Source organism: Alligator mississippiensis, chromosome 1 (genome assembly GCF_030867095.1).
Source record: "Alligator mississippiensis isolate rAllMis1 chromosome 1, rAllMis1, whole genome shotgun sequence".
In the NCBI taxonomy this organism is placed as follows: domain Eukaryota; kingdom Metazoa; phylum Chordata; order Crocodylia; family Alligatoridae; genus Alligator; species Alligator mississippiensis.
The window spans coordinates 171,166,552-171,182,437 of record NC_081824.1 but is presented as its reverse complement, the minus strand read 5'-3'; the positions used below and the strand labels follow the sequence as shown (position 1 = coordinate 171,182,437).

At 42.8% G+C, this 15,886-nt stretch overlaps 1 protein-coding gene across 7 annotated transcripts in view; it reads left to right on the top strand.

Moving 5' to 3' along the window:
- The window catches only part of BTBD9 (BTB domain containing 9), a 289,365-nt gene that overhangs the window by 175,762 nt on the left and 97,717 nt on the right, over positions 1-15,886 (top strand). For all 7 annotated transcript variants that reach the window (XM_019483053.2, XM_014598076.3, XM_059716974.1 and 4 more), the window contains one exon: positions 5,849-6,038. In XM_019483053.2, the coding sequence (XP_019338598.1) occupies positions 5,849-6,038 (190 nt within the window). The remainder of the gene's footprint in view (positions 1-5,848; positions 6,039-15,886) is intronic.

Sequence of the window (15,886 nt, the reverse complement as noted above, 5' to 3'; positions counted from 1 at the left end):
ACCCCCGCTGCCATTTTGCAACGTTGGGACACTGATAAGTGAGACAGTCTTGGCACTTTAATTAGTGTGGCTCTCAGAGCTGCTCTTATTATAAAGCATCCCTCCTCCCCCCTGCACCTGGAGCACGTGTATAAACACCCACATTTTTTTGGGCATGTGTGTCATTTATAGCCTTGCCCTATACAGAAAGGAAGCCTGATGGGGAGGGAGGGAGATTGGGAGGGGAAGGGTGTCAAATGGGACACCAGGGAGCCTGGCCACAGTGCTGCTGCTGCTTGAGTCAACATGGCTATAGCAGCAGCAGTCTCCATTCTGCAGAGAGCAGTGGCAGGTTAGATTTTACTTCCCCTCCCTTTCCCTGGCCCCCAGCTTGCTGGACCTTTCCAGTGGTTGGCATATCCTGTGCCTCTCTGCTTTGGTCCCTGATGGAGCATGTTATGCTTTTGATTCTGGTAATCTTTAACAGATGACCCTCTTGATTCATATGGCACATGAACTGCTTTAGCAGAGGAGTGCATCTGTGGAAAGCCTTATCATCCTCCACTGTCCTGTTGGTATTCTCCTCATGCCCCAGCTTTACCCCTGCCCAGGCCAGGCATGCCCACTTCAGGTTCAGGAGTTGCACTAAAGGTACAAGCTCCCACACACCTCTCCTGCATAGGGGAGATGCATCTGTGACCCGAGTACTGGTGAGTTTGTGAAAATGCATTGAAAGTTGTGGTCTTGGACGTTAGTGGTTTCACAAACAGTTCCATCCTAAATAATGGTTTCCAGTTACTTTTAAATTTGTTATGTTTCTGTTGTTTGTTTGAATCACTATTTTGTATGTTTGTTTTCAGCCCTGGAGTGAGGAATGGCAATAGGAGTAGGACACATGTTCTAAAGGTTTGAGGGGAAGTGCTCCAGTAGTTTTTCAAAAATGAAGGCAGTGAAAAAGTACACTTAGACATTTTTTTGTCACATTTTAAGATGGTTATAACACTTCAGCATGAGGTGGCAGAAAATTAGAAATTGGATGGGACAATCAGATTGCTGATGGATCTTTCAGAAAACGGAGGAAAATCTGCTTTGCTTTCATTATCTATAAAGTTAAAAATATATTTTGCATATGAGCACTTTTTTAACGAAGTAGGGGTTTTGCTAATGATATACTAATATGCCTTTGATACTGCACACACACGTATGGACATGGAGACAAAATCTTTATGCAGCACATGACCTCTTTGAACACTGATTGTTTTTTCACAGGAATATCCAAGAAAGTTGTGTGAATTTTTCTTTTAATATTTGAATTTTTATGAGTTCATGGGATATGATTCAAGAATGGCATGTGTGGCTTGAGGAAGGGATATGGAAGAGACTACAGCATTAGCTCCAAGTATAACTTGCGTGTTGCCTTTAACCCAGTTCTACTGTATACACAAAAATTTCTAGCTGCAGTAAAGAGGTATGTCAGACTGAAGTTAGCAGTCCCATTGTGATGTGTGGGTTAAGCTGAGTGCTGCTGGCAGTGTGTCTGTGCTGCTAATCTAAACACTTTGTGCAGTTCAAGTGTTGTTTTTTTTTCATGTCACCACTTTCACCTGAAGCAGGCCAACTCAAGTACAGTTAACTTGAATGTAGATAACTCAAGCATGCCCTGCAGTGGAGATGCACCAAGTGGAAACAAACACAAAAAATATGGAAATAGCCATGCCTTAATCTGATCAAATAAGTGAAGATGGAATGAGGAAGGATTATACAGTGCAGTGCCTTTGCTGTATATGTTGGATTCTTTGTAGTTTAGGTGGGGATTTATATGGGCTGTATGGTATAGTAACTGAGGCAAGAGACCCAGGGTGAAAAGTTGTGATCAGTGAATGAAGCAGTCCCCATTCGCTGAGCATTATCTCATCAGAAAACTGAATGAGACAGTGGATCTACAAAAATAATATATAATCATGTACTAAGAGTATGTATCGTAACACATGCAAATGGAAAGGTTATAGTTGCATAGACATCCTTAATTTTTCAGTTTTCTAACTTCAGACAGATTCATTTGTGCAATCTTGGCTTTCTTTTAACATAGTTGTTATATACACAGTGGCATTAGATAAAAATTTGAAAGGTTGAGTTGAAAAAAGAAGGAATATTTAAAGATCCATCTGTCCACTATTAAGAATGTGCTGGACTTGAACAACAAATCTTTAAGAGTGGTAGAAATCCCTTCATTATACATACACTTTTATAGTTTATCTGTCTTTCTAGTGTCAAAATGAAAATATGAAAATTTGACAGCAGCTTTTAGGCCAAATGAATTGCAGAAGGGCTAGTTAAGAGAGCACTATATCTGGTTAAATAGTATTTGAAGAAACTATTCAGATAGTCAGGAAATAAGGGCTTTTTGTTAAAGCACTTTCTAAAACACTGTAGAAAAAAATTACTCTTTGCACACACAAGCAAACCACATCATTTCAGCATCCTTCCAGAGGAGTTAAAAGCCTTGATATTGTTATTGTCTTGAACTTTGGTGGATTTTGCTGAAATGGACGTTTGCTTTGGATAGCAGGGAGAGCTGCTTCAGAAGGACGGATCATTTTGGAATCCACTGAGGCTATGTACACGCATTAAATTTAGATGGACCTAACCAAGGTTAAGTTGATATAATTTCCCGATCATAGAGGTATGCAGAGGGCTTAAGTCTCCCCAAAATGGCACACCTGATCTAAATTAGTTCACCTGAGTAGCTCCACTAACTTAAATTGAGTTAACCCAATCTCAGAAAGGGTTAACCCAATCTCATGAGCAACTGTATGGCTAAGTACAGAAAGTCAACAAGCCCAAGTCTGAATCAGTTCAGTCTTTGCAGGTTGGTCTAAGATGCAGAGATTGAACCAGCAAGAAAGCGAACAGACATTCATTTTTGGTTCAGGAAGTGCAGGCATATGCCTTCAGTGGCTCAGGCCAGAAGCTGGGAGGTGCTAGAGCTCATCTCCCAGCCTGCCAGCTCCAAGGCTTTTCCTGCTTGAGCAGAGTAGGCATGGCCAATCCCCAGCCCAGAGCTAGCTGTAGAGTCTGCCTCGGCAGGGGGGCAGTACCTGCCAGGCTGAGAAGGGGGTGGGTGGAGAAAAAGGTAGTGGCATTGAATTCATAAATGCTTGAACAAGAACAGTCCTTTCTCTGAAGCGAGCATGTATTGAACAGAAGGGAATGACCCTGCAGAGTCCTGCTGCTGTGTGTCTGAACTGCGAATCCCAGACACGTCTGGGGCAGCAGGAAGAGAAAGTGAACACACTGCCTATGCTGGGGGACTCGGATTGAACTTGAATCAGGAAGGGGTCTGGGACAGAAGTTTCATAACCCAGTTTGAGCTAAATCAGTTAAGTCTGATACTACATTCAGCCACGTTTATTTTAAACCTGACTAAGCTATTTTTAGCCCACTGACTCTCCCTTCCCCTTCCCTCCCCTCTTGACCTGGACAGCATCCCATTTCCCCTCCAGTGGATTGCTAGCCCTGCCTCTCTCCCCACCCTCAGTTACTTACATTAGAGTGCAGCAAACCGCTGTATGCACCCAGAATCTACAGCTGTGGTTCTCCATCTTTCTTAGATTCAAGGCAAATCTGAATAGACTTGAGATACCTCTTGGAAAATACCAGCCCTTTAATTTTAACTTTTTTTTTTGCCTATACAAAATAATAGAGCAGCTTTTCTGTTGCAAAAAGCTCAGGAAGACCACAGCTATGGATTTCTATTTAAAATCTCTACATTTATCTTGTGAGTCATGTTTGTACACCTATCAGTGCTAACAGTGTGGTACCACATGGCACTCCTGCGAGGATCTCAAGGTACCTAAGAGCGCCATGACATTCTGGTTGAGAATCACTGGTTTACAGGCTTAAACAGAGCATAATGGCAGAGAACCAATCCATGCCAAGGAACATGAGTCAGAGTTAAATATCCCCTCATTAGTCAAACTTTTTTGTTGTTTTTATTCTGGCACATGTCAGGAGTTGTCTAATGGTTACAAACTCTGAACTTATTATGCCAATAAAAATAATTGAGAAAATAATTTAACTGAGTTATAGAATTACAAGATTATACTATTTTGTAATTACAAGATTATAGTATAATCTTGATTATCTGAGGCTTCCTGTTATTATAGCTCAGTCATGGACTCATTACAATGAAAATTAATTCAATTCTCTAAAATTACTCATTGTCCTTGTGATATTCTAATAATAGCAATTCTGTTATATTAGCAGAATCTTGTTTACAATGGAATAGACATTCCATTGTAAACACTCCCACTTTCTGTGATGCCGCAGTAGTTCATCATCACTCTTGCAATTATGTATGAGGAGTGGAACAATGACCCAAAATGTTTTTTTTTTATCATATATAAGTAAAAAGGAAAAATACTTCATAACTCTTACCTCTAGCCCTCTCCCTCTATCCTCCTCTTCCATGATGGTCATTTCCTTGTGCTTTCCTTCCTTTTTTCAGAGACATCCTGATGTGCATTGTGCTGAGTTTGATTTCTCCTTCTTCCTTGCTCTTTTGACTGGGAGAGGAATGTTAGGAATTCTTTTAACTCTGACTGAGCATGTCGCCATGTCTACACACTAATAAACTAACTATGTACAGCAGTGGTGCCCTTAAGCCTTGTATGGTCTTCCTCCCTAAACCAATAGGGGTGTAGCCCCAGAAGTGTAGCCCTGAAGGCAAACTAATTAGCGAGTGTAGGCTAAGTACCCCTTCTTTACAGGAGTGCTGCCCATACGCCACCCATACTAGTCTGCAAAAAAGTGTGCACTTAGCTCCACTATTTTTGATTTAGGAGGAAGACCACACAGTGTTTCAGGGCACTACTACCAGAGGCCTTAAGTTTACCATGTAGAGATGGTCTGAGTACCCCGGGGGTTACAAGAAATAATGGCCACAAGCTAGCAGAGAGCAGATTTAGACTAGACATTAGGAAGAACTTCTTCACAGTTCGAGTGACCAAGGTCTGGAACGGGCTCCCAAGGGAAGTGGTGCTCTCCCCTACCCTGGGGGTCTTCAAGAGGAGGTTAGATAAGCATCTAGCTGGGGTCATCTGAACCCAGCACTCTTTCCTGCCTATGCAGGGGATCAGACTCGATGATCTATTAAGGTCCCTTCCAACCCTAGCATCTATGAATCTATGAGAACATTTGGCTAGAGTTCTGTTCGCAAATATCGCTGTTCAGGAACTATTTGATAAGTTTCCTTAGAAAATGCCAGTCACTAAAACCAGTGCTTGATGGGAATGTACTTGTTTTGATGAAAAAGCTTTCTGAGGATCAGGTTTGAATTTGTTTGCAGGGAGAGACCAGACTAGCCAACAGTGTGGTGATGGGAGCACTCACCTGGGGCACAAGAGGTGGATTCAGACCACAGACTTTACTCTGGGTTTCTTACACCCCAAGTGAGTCTTCTGATCATCAGGTTGTTAGCTCTTGCCTGGTCTTGGTATGTGTGTAAGTGTGTGTTCATGAAATATTGCAGCAGATTTCATTTCATCCTGGTGCAGAATGGGAATACTTTTAACATCTAAAATTTTGGGGGACAGGAAATCCATTTCCCACCTAGCTCTAAAATGAAGAACTTTCACACTACTCAGGAAAGAAACTATTTGTTAAATCACATGGACACAGTTCTGTAGAAAAATGTCTTGTAATGCATGGGTTTATTTGGTTTTAATCTGCAATATGAAGCAGATTCACATCTTCCTCTGTTTAGCAATAACTTTGTGCTTTTTCTTCAGCATAAATAAAAATTATTATTACTGGGGAATGTGCTTGCTGTACACGTGACAATATGTGGCTTCTCTTTTTAAATTCACAGTTCCAGCTGAGAATGTTGCAACAATTGCAGAATGCGCCAGTGTGATTGAGGGTGTAAGTCGAAGTCGTAATGCGTTGCTGAATGGAGATACAAAAAATTATGACTGGGATTCTGGGTACACATGCCATCAGCTAGGCAGCGGTGCTATTGTGGTACAGCTAGCACAGCCCTACATGATTGGATCAATACGGTAAGAGGAATCTTTTTCTCTCAAGTAATAGCAGCAGTGAAATTTAAGCAGCCTGATAGATACAATTGCATTCTTTTGAATCAGCTTTGAACTGCACATACCCTTGTTAGCAATTATATCTTTGGGGATATTTTATTAATCTTTATTTACAGTAGAACCTAGTATAATACTGTATGTCAAAATACACTCTTCCTATATCAGAGCAAGTCAGATTTATATGGAACATGCCTTCACAACAGAGTTAAGCCCAGACCTTTCTAAATTGTTGTTCCTGACTCCTTTCTCATCTAGGCACAAAACCACATCAGACTTCAGCACAATTGAAGTACTCTCATTATGAATTAACTGGCTTGACTGGGTGTGTTGAGATACAGCTCAGGTTCTTGTTTCACTCAGGGTGGTAAAACAGTCATTTAGCAGCAAAGAAGCAGGCTAAGTCATCCAAGTGGTGATAGTTCTTCAGTGTTTTTCACAGCTTCCTTCCAAGTTCTCCTTCCATCCATGGCAAAAGAATCATAGGGCATCATACTTTATATCATGGCTGTCCAGATGGTGGCCTACAGACCCCTGTCTCTCCCACTACAGTGCAGTGGGACAGAGCCCAAGTAGCAGCTGTGCACTGCTGGTGCAGCCCATGCAGTAGTGAAGGTTCCTGGGGGCCTGACCTCAGGGCAGATGGCTCATGTAGTGTATGACTTGGGGGCTGTAAGCTGGCACAACATGCAACCTCTGATTGTACCAAAGTTGAATGACCTGGCTTTACAGCAACATAAAAGAACCATAAATATGCCTCCAGAAGCCCTAGTGGTGCCGCTCTAATGAGGACCAAGTATCTTGTGTATCACTTTGCAGTGTGGCAGCTCACATGCAGGCTATAAGTTTACTTAGCTACTCAGAATTGTGTTCTGATTACCTGGACTACCTCTGCAGTGAAGATTATACTCTCACAGAACAGTAGTTTCCAACTGGGGTCTTTGGGAGACCCTCTCTGACAACATAGACACTGTTGCTGTGGTGGCAGCAGCCAGGTGAAAATGCCCTGCACACAGGGCCTGCAGCACACACATACACCTCCTGCATTACGGCACTGATCACCCTTAAACATGTAGGAGAGCAGGTTTGTGCTGTAGTCCTTCCTGGACTAGTCCACCCAACACTTTTCCTAGAAATAGACATGCACTGGATCATTCCAGCTGTCCCATGTGCCTCTGTTTTTGGGAGATACTGTACAAGGATGGAAAGGGGATGGCAGCAGTATTAGGCAGCTCTCCTACCTGTTTTAGACTGATCGGATAACCCTAATGCTGGAGGAGCACATGTATGTGCCACAGTCCTTCCTGATCTGGCTGTACACCAACCGTGTGGGACAGTTTTACTTGTCGGAGCAACACCAAATTGAGAACCACTGAGTTAAGTGGAATACAACAGTGGTTCTCAACTGGGGTTGCTGTCGCACTCAAAATAAATGAAGGTACAAATAGAACCATTCCTAAGTACTAAGAGAGAGTACTTTTTCCAACTTTTGAACCCTTTGGCTTTGAGCTGATTGTTTTTTCACTAAGAAAATTAAGACAGTGAAGTCCTGCATATCTATCTACCCTGCTGCTTTCTGTACATCTATATCATTATGTTGTTGGGAAGTATGTTTGTGCCTTGGGTGACATGCTGAAAATGGAGAGAAGGAATTTTGAAATTATAGTATATGTCAGGGGCGGGCAATTATTTTGGGCAGAGGGCCGCTTACTGAGTTTCGGCAAGCCATCAAGGGCCTCATGACAGGCAGCCCGGGTAGATTTAATATTAATTTTCTACATTTTTTAGGGCCCTGCGGGCCAGATAAAATGGCCTGGCGGGCTGCATCCGCCCCTGGGCCGCATTTTGCCCACCCCTGGTATATGTAAATGAAGCTGGGAAACTTAGTGCAGGCAGAGATTAGCAACAGTTGCCTGGCCTAGGCAAACATTTAGTGCTAGAAACTAGGGGTGTGTGAAGGGGAATAGGAGATACTTTATTTACTAGGGCACCCCCTGGAGTAACTATGAACAACGGCCACAAATTGACAGAGAGCAGATTTAGGTTGGACATTAGAAAGAACTTCTTCACAGTAAGGGTTGCCAGAATCTGGAATGGGCTTCCAAGGGAGGTGGTCCCTTCTGACCCTAACATCTACGAATCTCTGAAGTGGGCCCGAATCAGGGACAGTGATTCAATTCGTGCCCCCCCACCACAAACCCAAGAGGCACCAGTGGCTGAGCCAGGGAGGTGCAGGGGGGTCCCCCCCCAGCACACTCCCTGGCAGACCTGGAAGTGAACCAGAAGTGTTTCTGGTCCACTTCCAGGTCTTCTGCCGAGTGCACTGAGGAGCCCCGCGTGCTTCTGTGGGACACTCCACGTGCCCCAGCATCGCAGCATTCACGAGCTGCCTGCTACCTAGAGGTATGTAGAAAAAACATTTAAAACTGTTTCTATGACCGAATCACCGAATCTTTCCAAATCAATTTGGAGGGTTCCACTTCGATTCAGAGAAGTTAAAGGGTCCTCTGATTCAATTCAGAGATTCAACCACCAAATCAGGCTGGATCTCCCCCAAATTGAATCATGGACCAAAGCTTCACACAGCCCTACTAGAAACCAGATGTATGCCATCCTCCTATTAGGATGGGTAGCTGCCTTATTAGCCAGTCAGAGTTTAACTCAGTCTTGTGACACTTGATTCTCCTTTTCTACCTTTGTATAAAAAATGAGATACATTGGTCTATCCTGAAGGAGTGAAATGTAAAGAGTTTCTCCTCTTTTCTGTCCTCTTCTTGTTCCCATTATACCATAAGAACCTATACATGTGTTCACTTAAAATTGGGGCTATCCTTGGAAAAGTGAAGACTTGGCAAGCCTATTTTTTAGTACTCTTAAAAACTGAAGGAAATATTCACTCCCCTTCTGATAAACTTGTGTATTCTGGTTTTGGTTTGCAGCAAATTATTGTGGCAATTATGAATATTTGAAGATCAAGGGTAATATCAGATGTGCTGACAATTCAGAATAGCATAATAGCATTCATAGTTTTCATTGTGATGCTTCTACAGAAATTGTACAGAATTGGAGTCCAGGCTTGTTGTCTTTGTATTGAAAACATTCAATGAACAAATTTATTACAATCAGTACCTTGGCAAAGTGAATATTTTGTACTTTTGAGTTGGGGTTTTACATGTTCAGCCAAGTATCATGTGGGAAAAAGAAAAACTGCATTACTCAAATGTCTTAAAAGTAGGTAATTGAGAAGTAATTACCATTTTCATGTCAATTTAAAAACATTAAAATTTAAGTAACAGAAACCTTTAGAGGCTCAGCCACATAAAAGATTAGGGGAAAGATGTAATAACTAAACTACGTAATTTCTCAGTTTATAGTCCCTCTGTCTTCCTATCAAGAGACTCCCTATTATTTTTCAGTTAGCAAATTGTGATTTCCTTTTCACTATTTTCAAGTTAATGCAATAAATGGACTATTGTCTGTATGAAACCTTATGCTACCATCTATTCTGTTCTAACAGAACTAATTTTAATAAATCTCACTTTTAAACCATCTATTAAATGAACTGGATTTTTGGATGCCAAGAACTGATTGTTATACAATTGGCTTGTGTACGATGTAAATAAAATATAAATTATATTATAACTAAGGGAAAATGTTGGCACAAAAACAAATAGGTACAATCTGGCCATGAATAAATTTATTTGGGAAATTAAAAGAGGGCTTAAAGCAATCATAGTTCAGTGAGGCTTTGAAACAGCCTTCCAATAGGAGCAGTGAAGACCAGAAATCCAAAGAGTTCTTCAAATGGAGTTTGATTAGCTTAAAAACAGGGTTTGTATGGTGTAGCTGCCTGCAGTAGCACCCAGCTGGACTCATTTACCCAGGAACCTCCTTCCAATCCTGTATTCTTTCACATTTATCACTAAAATAGTTATAGAGCCAATAAAAACCTCCAGAAGTCAAATGTCATCATTAGTTTCTCATTTGCTTTGATGTAGAAGCTCTTACTTGTATTCCCGGTTAACTCAAGTCTCATCAAGTACTAATTTAAAAACGTATCAGCAGCAATTCTGTCTCTTTCTAAAATGTAAACCCACTTAAATAGCTCCAGGTGCTTCTTGTCACCTTTTCTGGTACCCCCCCCCCGCCCCCTCCTCCCCTCCTCCCTCCCCCCCCCCTCCGGTGCCCCACACACCTTTTATTAAACTGGCTCTTCATAGAGCAAACTAAAACCAGACCCATTTGCTTTTTAACTTCTGTAATTTAATTTCCTACTGCAGAAAAGTTAACCATTCCTAGCCACAGTCTCTGATGAAAGTGTCCCTTCAATCACACTGGATAGTTGCACTTATTAATTTCACAGTCCATAAAATGTGCACAGCATGTCATGACTTGACATATATCCACATTTACCATGGCATCTAATTTTTATAACAAGTGTGAAGAAAACAATTACTATCTCCCAAAGTAGTACAAAGCAACCACATATAAATGTCCTAAATGCTGATGGAACAAAAATAGGGCTTGGACACAGCCTGTCTACATTGGTGTAATTTATGTAAGTTTCGTACACTGATATAAATTATGCTGGCATCCAAAGTAGACAGACATGCAGGTATTCAGGGTCAGCTGAACACACTAGGTGCTAGTCAGCACTTTGCCGCTAAATGGCAATGGAGTATGTAATAGCCTGTTTGCCTTGAGTGAGTGGCACCCCCCAGGATAAGCTATAGACAAAGGATGCATGGACCTGTTTAGTTTTAGGTCTGTTTTTTTTTCTCTGGGTGAATGCTAAATTAGATTCATGTAAGTTGCACCAGTGCATGATTGTACGTTCCCTATGTCCTCTACCTTGTTAATACAGGTGTCGTGTCCAGTGATCAAGTGAAGGTGTTTAGTCCATGTAGAATATGTCTATAAACATAGAATTTAGAGGGGATTTTCCTTCAGTAATTGTCCTTGTAAGGGGACTGGGATGCAGGCAGTGCAGACCATGGTTAGTACCATGGATTAGGATAGTGGTATCTAATCTTCCAGCCCCACAGGCTGAACAAGTGTCATTGGGTCAGTTCATGGGCAGATCCTGCCCCAGAGTCAGTCCGCAGATGTGATCCGGCACACTGACCTGGCCCTGCCTGCTGATTTGAGCTGCATTCTGGATCTGGCTGTGTGCCAGTCCAACCTCAGACTCAGCCTAATTTTACATGCCCAGGTCTGGCTGCAGAGTGACCCCACATGCCAGCTCAACCACACACTGGTGCAGTCTAGCATGCAGGGCAATGTTATCTGGCCCTTGGGACTCCCTGTGGCTCTGGAAATTTGGCAGCAGGGGAGTGGTATTTAATGCTATCACTGCTCCCCTGCCTCCAGTTTCCAGACCTGTGGGGAGTCAGATTTGGCCCATGGGCTGGAGGTTGAACACCACTGAACTAGGACAAAGGTGCAAGCCAAAGGCCCAGATCCAGTACAGAGACCTGGTTGCAGGAGGTCTATAGGCTGAATTCAGGAGGCAAGTGAAAAGATGGGACCAGAAGACAAATTGGAGGTCAGGCCAATGAGAGAGCAAAAATCAGGGAAGTAGGTGAACTAGGACCAACAGCAACCTGAGGATCAACCAAGCATGAGGAGCAATTAGGAACAGGGGAACCAGGAAAGGTGAGTACACTCAAGTCCTGGAACCAACTGAAGCCCTTAAATACCTCGGAGCCATTCTTTGGCACAGCTGCAGAGGTTGACACTACAGTTGGGAGCAGACTCTAGCTTTTAGACTCTAACCTAAACTCATATTGTTGCTGGTCTGCAAACATAGCTGTCCATTACCTTTCCTTAAAGTACAGGTATATCAAAAAATTACTTCAAGGCAAGCAAGGGTGCACAGGCGCTGACTTTGTTTTTTGCCGGTGGGTACTTTTCTTTTTGCATTCCTATGCATGCTCAGAAGAGGCAGCCTGGCTTGCCCAGTGTGACTCGTGAGTGCTGAGCACCCACTAATTTTTTTTTCAGTGGGTGCTTGAGCCCTGGAGCGCCCAGGGAGTTGGCGCCTATGCTAGGGTATGAAGTTACTGCACATCAGTCAGGCCATGTTATTACTCGTATGTGTTCTCTTACCCAAAAGTAAATGCCAGGTTGCTTTCCCCACTTTCATTAAGGAGTAAGTTGCTTTGCATTTGCTTCAGGGCAAGAGACTGTACATAGGTACTTATTGTGAAGACACTGTCAACACTTTAAGTTTGCATCCTAGCCTCTCTAACTTGTTCATGTACCCACATTTTGAATGTGAAACCTGAAGGGTCAAAAGCATACCTATTATAAGGGGTTTAAGAATGAGAAGCAGATTGAGGTTAGACTGTTCTCATGCAGGATTTCCCTTAATCCAAATGTGGCACCTTTTTTGGAAAGGTAAGGAGCCTCCATAATCTTTTTGTCCCCTGCCTTGTGTTCCCATTTTCCAGTCTCCCAGCTCCTTCAAACCACTCTGTTTAATCCCATCTGTCCATCTGGGAGGAGGATCCTCATAAGGTCCACCATTACTTCTTCAAGCCGACAGTAGAGGGTCACCATAAAGTTATACTTTTTACTTGTTACTCCATAAACTGAGTTTGTTTCTAGACAAATAGGTCATCAGGAATGGTAGCAAGTATGAAATGCTAAACATGTCATTTGAATGTTGTAAATCCTAAGAGATCAAGATCACTGATGTCTTGAAAAGGTAGTTGGTTATTTTCAGTCTACAGTAACTGGAAGGAACACCAGTAAAAGCCATCTTTCAATGTTGGAAAGTTTGGCAACTGTCAATCCTTTGGATCATGGTGTATACATGAGAGGTCACTCAGACCTTCCATCCTGCTTTAGGTTACTGAGACAGAATCCAAAGGCCAGACTGAGTCCAGACCTTTGGTGCCTCCATGGCTGTATTTGTGTAAGTTTTCGGGAATTGAACCCAGGTCTCCTGTGTGGCAGACAAGGATTCTACCATTGAATCACAGGGGAATCCAGTGTTGGAAAATATTATTATAGCAACCACATTGTATCTGAAAAAGCTGAAGGGCTGCTACTGAAACCCAAATATGCACAAGAAATAAATAGAAAGTTAAACTCAGTAGGAACATGTGAAATGTATGTGATTTACTGCAAACTTGATTGATCTGTGTCTCTTTCAAATGATTCACTTTCTGTACACAAAAAAGGAATAAATACACCCACACATGCACCCATCATCATCAGTCTCTCAGTTTGAGGGTGGTCTCTACCATGGCTCATTGATGGGTCTTGAGGTGATTTAGGAGTCCAATCCTTGAGCCGTAGACTCATCAACAGAAGTTGTAGGCTTTCTGCAGAGCAGTGTAGACTGCAAGTTTGGATTCTTTTCCTTTTTCTTCCTCCACTCTCTCCTCTCTGCTTCAAGGGCAAAATGCTTTACCTCAAAATGGGTTGCTGCTTTGTTGAGGTTGTGGCACCATTGGAGTCGGTTGGCAGCAGCTCCTCCCAGCCCTTGATGTCAGCATCTGTTTTCTTGAGGATTGATTTCAATGTGTACTTGTAGCATTTCCTCTGGCGACTGTGAGATCTCAGCCATTACTAAGATGGGAATAGAGCACTTGTTTTGGGAGTCAAGAGTCAGGCATCCTCAGGGTGTCCAGTCCAGCAAAGTTGGTGCTTCAGGATCACCGACTCAGTGCTGGTAACATTAGCTTCAGCAAGGATGCTGGTATTTGTGCAGTGATCTTCCCATTTGATCTGAAGGATTTTCCAGAGGCATTGTTGGGGATACCTCTCCAGGCTCTTGAGATGATGACAGTAGGTCATCCACATCTCATATCCATAGATGAGGGTGGGGATGATGACCATATTGTAGGCCTGGATCTTGGTGTCTTTCCAAAGATTGTGATGAATAAAGACTTGCAGAAGCAATTTCCCAAAGGAGGTGCTTGCACACCAGATCCCATGCTGGATCTTCTCATCAATTTTCACTCTCTGATAAAGGTGGCTACCAAGGTAAGGGAAGTGCTCAACCCCCTACAGGGTCTTTCCCTTGATCATAATTTGGAGGGAGTCACATTCATGGCCTGGGACAGGCTGATAGAGCACTTTAGTCTTCTGGATGTAGAAAGAGAGGCCCAAAGTTCAGTAGCCTTCTCTGAAAAGATCCACTGCGTACTGGAGGTTTTCCTCAGTGTGCGCAAGGATGGCACAGAAGGTCAAGGATGGGTGTTTTGAGAACTTTGGTCATTGAGCTAATATGTCCCAGACTGAAGAGCCCTCCATCCATTTGGTATTCAATGTGAATTCCAGAAAGAAAGTGTCCTTAGTGAGAAGCAGGATGACTGTTAAAAAATGGAGAACAGAGTTGAGGCAAGGATGCATCCTTGCTTGGCACCAGTTCAGATGACAAATGGATCGGTCTCTGTTCCACTACAAAGAACGGGTCACAGTCATCTGGTCATGAAGAAGCCTTAGAAACCTGATGTACTTTTCAGACATCCAAATATAGGCAGTCCTTTCCACAAGGCTTCATAATTAATGGAATAAGGGGCATTAGCGAAGTCAATGAAGGCCATAAACAAAGTCATGAACAGGCTTCTACCACAGGAAATAATATGCTCTCCTGTACCCACCTTCAAAAACCCTGTGGTGATGGACCAGGGGTGATGGAGACAAGATTAGTGAATCTGGCAGTCTCCAGCCACAGATCTGCACACAGGCAGAAGTAATCTGGTGGTTGTCTTGCACCTGGGTTATGGCAGGTGTGCCAGGACTGAGCAGTCCTATTCAGGATCCCCTCTGCCCACTCTGTATAGGGAAGAAGCTAGAAAAGGTGCCCTAAACTTAGGATGTCTTATCTGCTCCTGGCTGGATAACCACGTCCAGTGGGATCACTCTCTCTGTGGTCGAAAACATCGTAAGACAGTGATTTTTGCAATGTGGAATGTTTGCACCTTGATGGATCACCAAGACAATAAATGGCCAGAAAGAACTGCCATAGTCTTCAGGGAACTAGTGAGATACAACATTGACATTGCAGTCCTAAGTGACAGGAGAAGAATCAGATGAGGGTCAGCTGAGGGAAGAGGGTGGAGGATACCCATTCTTTTGGAAGGGGAAACCAGCCCAGGAATAGATGTATTCATGGTGTTGGCTTTGCCATCAAGAATCAGTTTGTCAGTCAACTTACTGGGGCTCCCTGTGGGTATTAATTGAATGCCTTATAACCCTCTGTCTTAAGTTCAACAACAACCAGTATGTCACTGTCATGAGTGCGTACACTTTAACGCTTGATGCTGATGATCTCAAAGAAAAATTCTACTCTAACCTTGACTACATACTGATTAATACTTGTAAGGAAGAGAAGATCATTTTCCTTGGTGACTTCAGTGCCATGATTGGACATGACCTGGACCTCTGTAGAGTGGCATAATTGGGAAAGAGTAGGGAAAGCCACCTCCAGTGGCATCCTCTTGAGCAAATGCACGGAGCATGGTCTGTCCTGAGTACCATCATCAGACAGTGACAAATTCAAAATCACCTGGAGACTCACTCTAAGCACCAGCACATCCTTGACTATGTTGTTGTTAGAGCCCGTGATCAAACATAGCCATATCACGTGAGCCAGGCAAGGAACCAGTGACTGCTGGACAGATCACTGTTTTATCATATCCATTATGAACATCTGGCTTGCTCCAAAACAATGAAAACAAACAAAAGCAATGTGAAGGATTCTCAAAACCAAATATCTTTCTCACCCAGTGTATAAAGATCTGCAACGGCATCTCTATGAAAAGCTGTCTGCCCTGTACACAAATTAAGGCAACAAGCAC